Source organism: Ptychodera flava (genome assembly GCF_041260155.1).
Source record: "Ptychodera flava strain L36383 chromosome 23 unlocalized genomic scaffold, AS_Pfla_20210202 Scaffold_23__1_contigs__length_28996876_pilon, whole genome shotgun sequence".
Classification (NCBI taxonomy): Eukaryota; Metazoa; Hemichordata; class Enteropneusta; family Ptychoderidae; genus Ptychodera; species Ptychodera flava.
The window spans coordinates 15,022,517-15,030,228 of NW_027248277.1; the positions used below are offsets into that span (position 1 = coordinate 15,022,517).

The window sequence follows — 7,712 nt, forward strand, 5'->3', positions numbered from 1 at the left end:
CCATAGCCTGGAAGTTACGTCGTTCGAGGGCGCTCTTTACGCGGCCCTCGAGCGATGGATCTTTCAGTTTACGATGACAACGTCATTAATAATAATATGTTCGTGAACAAATAAAACTTCGCGGTTCAAAAAATTCTCATCATGGAGGTATTGGGTTGGAAAACAAGATACGTTCAAAGAATCAAGTTTTTGCACAGTATTACCTGCACACATAGGTGTCCCAGCACTGGTTTTCGTTGTACCAAACTGCAAGCATTTATCATCGTTTGTTGTGTCGACGTTGAGACCGGTAACTATCACTTTAGCGCACAAGTGTGTCAACTGGAAGCAGTCAGCACAGGGTAGTGTCACAGACGCCGTTATCCAGCACATCGTATCGGTCTCCCCTTTCGCGACTACAAGGGCATCGTTCTCGGCTTCAGTGGCGTTGGAGATAAGCGTTGCGTTTTCTAGCTGGTCACCGTTTGTGAAGTACAGCTGTACGCCAGAAACTGTGCCGTCGCTAACTGTTGCAGACACTGTCAGCGAGAGCTCCACATCCGTAGCATCGGTAGAGCTGTAGTAGACGTCCGACGGTTCACGGATTGAAAATTTATGAACACAGCAACATCTAAGAAAACAGCATAAACATACTAAATTTTAACACAGTCGCTCGTTGCTCTTTGGGTTCCTAACAAACTTTGTAAAATGGTTGTATCTCTTGGGGTTTTTTTTTGGATTTTTTATTCGGAATTCCTTTAAGTGACGTCACACTGTCCTCGACCATTATTTAGCGACTTCGCGCCAAAAGAGGAGGAATTGCATTCACTAAAGTTGGCAATAAGTCACCCTAATGTTTCTTTTTAAATTTAACAATTTTCGTATGTAGCCTAAAGGTAGCGCCTATAAGGCAGGTATTTGGACTGTCAAACTTTTACAATTCTTTAGTGATCAACCACTTGTGAGGGTTCATTTTAAAGCTCTTGGTGTAAGAAACATTTTTAGCGTCTTAGTTTTTTCGAAAATCGAAAACTTTATTTTTCCCATTAGAATTAACATGGGATGAGGGTCACTTTATATTTCAAATATCGGTAAATCTTGGATTTGACATCCAAAAGATTGGGTAAAATATAATGTTCACGTGTACAATTATGCGACAATGCGATATCATTTGAATATTGGGCGGAATAACCCAGCAAGTCACTTGTATACTAACTGAAAGGGGTTTCGGGGACCTTACTTTATGTACCATATCGCAAATCCGAAAGGCCTCTCAGATCACTGATGATTGATATGAAACGCTGTCACCCTATTCGATATATTGAATGATACATATAGTCGTAACTATGGTAACGAGATGAGTAAGGCACATAGTCGATTGATGAAAAGTAATTTACCGGGACATAGCTTGTGCCAGCCTTCCCATTCTCAGTCCCGAACGGCAAGCATGCGTCTTGTTCCACCGTGGTTTCGTTGGCGGTGATAACAACCACACACAGATACTTGAAATCCATGCAATTCTCTAAGCCCATTGTAACCGGAATCTCGATGTCTGTTAAGTACGCATCGGAGTCGTCCACGCCGCTCGGAATCGAGACGATCGACGGCAGGGTTAATTCGCCTACGTCTGACATCACATTGCTGTTCTCAAACTCGTCACTGTCGGTGAAGTATGCTTCAAAGCTTGTGACGTTCGCATATTCAAAACGGTATGTTGCCACCGAAAACGTGGCGGTAATTGTCTGGGTGCTCCCTCCAGGCGTGTATACCACACTGTTTGCATTACTTATAAACATATCAATGATGAATATGTCTAGGAGAAAATAGACGAGACCACTTTAAGACAAGGACAGCAAAATAAGGACATAATAACCGCGAAACAACGCCTAATGGGCCTTCTGTTATTATGATGGGGTGGGCTGGAGGACTTTTGGGAGGGTCACATTCAACAAATTTAGCCTAGGGGAGGGTCACATTTGCATTGCTAAGTTTATGATGGATGCAAAGTCTTAATGAGTTGTGTGAAGAAACTTCTCAACAATACTGCCGTGTATATCGAATCAACTTTTTCGGTGACATTCCAAAATGCATGGTGACCGTGCAGATGTATGAATGATAACGCAGTCATTTTTGACAATTCATTGGATGGGATGTTATTAAACAAGGAAGATATATAAGGAACTTTGTGATCATTGTCAAGTTTATGTGTATAAAACACAGTTAGGTATTTCGTTACGTTGAGATATGAACCTCCTTAAAAACAAAGCTACATGTACCATGGAAAATAGGACTGTTTTCCATATCTCGTTTTTGATATGCTAAATTTAACGCTTTTGTATGTGTCTCGAAATGATGTCACCATAAGGCAAATTTAACTTTTTCACCCCCACTTCCCTGTAAACAGGTCCACAATTACCATTGAAAACAATGGGTTTGGGCTAACCCATTGTGGTGAAAGGGTAAACCTTCATGTGTTTTCATAAGTAAGAAAAGTGTGGATTAATTCAGGAAAATACTTACGTTGACATTCTGCTCCTGTGCAGACGATTACAACAAGAGACAGCAGAAACAAGTTTCTTTTTCTAAAAAAAAAATAAACGCACAGAGGGTAAATAAATTAATCCTGAGGCCAAAGTAATTAAATTCTTTGTTTTGCGTCCCCATCCGCTCAAGTTTTTAAGGTTTTCATGAAAAACACACACAGTGTATTTGAATAGGAAATTTTAGTTTAGGACATAACCGCTTAGCTTTTCTGGAGTAAAATCTTGTTACAATTTTTTATTTGCTGTAATTAAATTAAATTGTGTTAATTTTCTTGTGTGTGTTTTTCAGCCGCTTAGACGCGAACCTTTTACCATTTAGAGTGGACGCAAAACAAAAAATTTAATTGCTTTGGCCTGACTAACACGATTATATCAAGACAAAACTGTTGATAGTTTCGTACCTTTATTTACATTCCACGGAAAATGAGTGATATTCCATGGGTGTCTAACATTATTTACGAACCAAGCGCCCGATGAGATTATGTGTATCACTATAGTTTTATCTAATACAAAACCTTGTTCGATGACCCTAAATTTTTATTCCTAATCCCCCGAAGAAAGTTTTAAAAATTGGTAAGGACATTATAGCTATTCTTTCTGCCGATTATGATATTTTTTTATTCTTTGGAGTCACGACTGAGGTCATAAATGTTGGACCAATCAGAAGCTGGCGTTTTTCTGTCGGCGGCCATTTTGAGAACAGCAATTGAATAGGAATTTCCCGACTGTCTTCTTCTGGCAGAAGTGTAGCGCCACCGCCCAGCACTGAGACAAGCTTGGTCACAGAGGCTGGGTCACCGAGGCTGGGTCATAGGGAGATAGACGCCCTCTATTTGACTTTTAAAAATACTGACAGTTAGCATTATTGATGATTCGATGAGTAGTCGCGTGTAGGGTTAGCGCCCCTACATTTTCAGACATTTAAATTACGAGCGAAACTGGATATAGCAGGTAAACTTTGCGCGTGATCGGCATTGCACGAAAACTTATTCAAGCCATCATTATCTTACAAGTTATGATTGATTCCATATTGCTTTGCCTTGCAAGTTTAGAATATTTTGAACATTACTTCTTTATTTGGTGATAAAAATTGCGCCCTCCGAAGACTCGATGTCGTACTGGCATATTGCAAACGGCTTAACGACAATTCTATTGAACGACTAAAACATACATGAGATGACAATAAAAGAATTTCCGTGGAAAATAATCCACTTTAATTTTCAAAATATATTTTCTTTGGTTTAATTAGTTTTTTGTGCCCGTTTTGCAAAATGGTTTACGACAATTATATTGAACAAGTAGAACATTGGCACCGTAGAAATTCCAGTGGAAAGATCCACTGCCGACGCTGGGTCATGGGCTATAATAATCACATTTTCATCAAAGTTTAACGAGATTTAATTACAGTTTTGGCTATTGTTCAGTAATGAGGTGAATGATGAAAACTAAGAATCTGGCAATGGTGTTAAATCGTGCGTGGTCTTTCACGATGAAATATAACGTCAGAATGCAACCACCCAAGCGTTTACTTGGTAACACATATTCAACTGTAAAAGAATGTCTTCTTAATAAAAGAAATTCTTCTTGATAAGTTTTTTTTTTCAGCGCTTGAAAGTCACTGTGACTTCATATGCATGACAAACACATTTATGACGGCATACAGTACCGCATTGTTCTCCACCATTCGTTTGTAGCAGCCTTTTGTGCTTTTGTATGGATTCCACCAAGGTGAAGCTATAATAGAGAGTTCTACTCGAATAGTTGGTAGCTATGTTTAGAAAATCCAGACGCAAATGACACCAAAAAACATCCACCCATTTACTATTCAATTTGCATGAGATTTCAAACTCTGATGAAGAACTCAGAGAAGTAAAGATAATGTCCCGCCATCAGGATAAGATACTCAAATTGTGCTGTTTAAGGTCGTTCCCGCCGCGAAAATAGAAGACTTAAACTTTTGCTCAAACTTTCCTCAGAGCAAACTTTCAACCATTCTCTTTCAAAATCAAGAATAAAAATCGGGGGAACACCGTGCAAATTACCCACGATTTACCAATATTTGAAATTCAAAAATGGCCGCCATTCCCCTGTGAATAAAAATAAAATTTTCGATTTTCGAAAAACCAAGAGCTTCAAAATGAGATCCCTCGAGAGGAAAGCCAAAAGAATATTGTAACAGTTTGTAAGTCTCAATATGTGTCCCTGATGTGAATCCTACCTTAATTTAAAAGCACATTAAGGTAGGCAATATGATGACCCATAAACGCGTGTAACCAAAAGCGCACTTGCGAAGGAGGAAAACTTTTGTATTTTACGACCTATTGATCAATTTTCTCTTCTCAAAGTAGTTTGAGAAGTGAATTAATTTGAATGTCAAATGAAACACTTATATCTCATTTTATGGGTGCAACTTCATTTTTGTCGACGGACGCAGCATTCATAACACTCGACAAAACTCTCGATCCTAGCAAACACGACCACTGCTTGGTGAACACGTCTACTTCTCTCCAAGGACGAAAAACACACTTTCCTAATTACAGGGCGCAACATTTTAATAGTCCTATTTATACTTGCAAACAAATAACTCTGCTTTGTAAAGATGTTACTGTCTCTATGCCATCTCTAACTGTAAAGATGCAAGTCAAACCCTCAAAGACAGAACTGTGTTCTTAACGAAAATAATTAAAATATGTCAGCGCTTAGGTATCTTTTTGTGACTTTCCCAGCATGACTGCAAAGTTTATAAGGTCATAAAACTTATATTTTGTCGGCAATCATCTATTTTTCTCGATTTTTTGGGGTTTTTTTATTCGCTCGGACATCCCTAATTGTAAAGACGATCTCAAACCCTCAGAGGCACGATTGCGTTCTCAAAGAAAGAAAGAAAATGAAATATGTCGGCGCTTATAAGTGCCTTTTCGTGACTTTACGAGCTTGACTGCTAGGTCTGTAAGGTCATGGAACTGTTTTTGTCGAAATCATCTATTGTTATCGACCTTTTGTGCTCTTTATTCTCTATTCAGTTCATCGGCGGGTAAATCAGGTACCAAACCTGTCATGCACGAAAACTTCTAGCTGGAAGTATGTCATTACCCCTGTCTTGAAAAATTCGTACGCATTTGAAGGCCAACTAAGTTCATCGAAGTAGTTTTCGCCCTTTTCAGGTAGCTTTCTGATAGATAATATAGCCAGGCTTTAAGACACTGACCTATGATCTTGAAATTGAACTGATCATTCATTCAATCACGAAGAAGACAAACAAGCGTTAGGCACGATGGCCGCGCGTATGACCAGATCATTACTTTCGACCATATCATTACTTTCACAGGACGAAAATTTTACAAATATAAGCAATTGTCAGATTTGCAAGGACCAAACTTCTATTTCGAATGATATTTTACACATTTTAGGGATACCGTACTCACGTTTTACTGACGAAATGCGCTAATGCATTTGACGGAAATCTTGTGTTAGCCGACAAAACGCTTGATGCCAACAGACCGCCACAGCTCTCGTACAGTGGGATTCTTACTGTAACTTACGTGTACACTTGCACGTTTACATAGGAAGAAACACCTATTCTAACAGTTAGAAGTAAACATTCATAGGTATATAAACACGTATAAAGACTAGCAAAATATAAAAAGCTTCTGCTTTGCAAAGGCATTTATTTCTTTTTATATCTCTAACTCATCTAAGACTCTCATCGAAACAACCTTAGGCTAGGGTGGGACGGGGGTGACTTCTTTGCCATGGCAGAAGTTGGCGTCCAGGCCACAACAGATGAATTTATGCATAATGAGATGTTGGAGCGCCGATGTTTGATCAATATTGGTGTACGCTACACAAAGGAACAAGCGTACAACTGACTGTCACATTCGCGTCCAATCATTATGTCTGATTTACCGCACATCACCGACGCTTCTAGCTCTCCCATTTCCAGTGTTATGATCCTAAAAACTTTAATACTTAAAGTATTAAAGTATTAAGCATGATTTTTCGTTTAAAATGATATTTTTTTCTCTTATTATGCCAGAAAAAAACTTCCAGAGTGGCTAATTTAATTCTAGTGTTTTCTTTAAAATTGTGCTCCAAAAAAACTAAGAAAGATATAAAAAATCTGAGATACACTTTGACAGAGCGTTGTGTCAGCTTGCATTCCATAAAGTTTGAGTCAGATATTCTGAAGAATTGAGACAAAACATAGGAAAAGCCAATTTTCGAAAGGTTATGCAAATTACCTGTCACGTGATAGTTATTTAAATAATGGTGACACTGTTGTTACCAAAATGTTCCCCTATATCTAGGCTTTAAGAAAATGTACAATTTACGGGGGTTCTAAGCTTATTAACCAGCAGAGAAATGTTAGATTAAAAAGGTCAATTTCTTGTCTTGGAACCTTGAATCACTTTGCAAACATCGGAATTTTAACCCGCTCATCCCCTGTGGGAAAATTCAATTTTTGGATTTTTTCACAAAAAGAATCAAAAATATGACCATAACTCTCCAATGCCCTTACTGTATAGACTTTGAAACGAATAGACAAGCAGCAAGCAGAAAAAAGAAAAAAGGTATTCGTGTGATGTCTAAAAATCGTCGTGGAGGCGCCTTTTTAGCTTAACATATGTGGAAATTCTAGTACAAAGAATAATTATCAACAGTTCTGGCTAGACTCACCTCACTTCAGGCATTATTTCGTTCGGGAGGGACTTGTCGGTAGCTTTGGAGGTGGCACTGTGTATAGGCTTTGGTCAAACCTTAGCAACAAAACTTATACACGGCATTGACGACGACGTGGCTATCATTACAAAGGCTGAATGAATACTAGAATTTATTTGCATACATAATGCCGGTCTGTGATTGGTCAGTTTTTCATCGGAGGGTAGTCGATACTATTTGATTGTCATCACCCCTACTGAAATATGGCTTCGCCCTTGACAGCTTAGTGGTTTTGAGAAGGGCACGTCCGAACCGTAAAGATGTCGACACAGGTTTTCACAATGTGAAGGACGTTTGCATTTAAGTTGAGTACTACGGCAGAAGTAAAACATAGGCTGGAGGGTGTAAGCTTACCGTCGGTATTTTTCGTGCTGTGAAAATAACCTCCGCCCTTCACAAAAGTTAATGGGCCCGTCAAAATCGGTCCAAGCTCAAAGTACGGCAGTGATTGAGCCAGCCCTCGCAGATGCA

The 7,712-nt window shown here is 38.9% G+C and overlaps 1 protein-coding gene across 1 annotated transcript; it reads right to left on the reverse strand.

Annotated features, from left to right (window-relative positions):
• Positions 1–1,283: 1,283 nt before the first annotated feature.
• On the reverse strand, positions 1,284–7,328 carry LOC139123772 (uncharacterized). Its single transcript, XM_070689926.1, has 3 exons — positions 7,200–7,328; positions 2,500–2,561; positions 1,284–1,792 (listed from the first exon to the last, which is right to left on the reverse strand). The coding sequence occupies exons 1-3, from the start codon at positions 7,211–7,213 to the stop codon at positions 1,284–1,286; spliced, it is 585 nt and encodes a 194-aa protein (XP_070546027.1). The 5' UTR covers positions 7,214–7,328.
• Positions 7,329–7,712: the final 384 nt, after the last annotated feature.

Excerpts from the sequence above, each read along its gene's own strand:
- LOC139123772 (XM_070689926.1), bottom strand. Across the intron at positions 1,793-2,499 it reads CACAGGAGCAGAATGTCAAC|ACATATTCATCATTGATATG; the intron begins GTAAGTATTTTC and ends ATTTTCTCCTAG.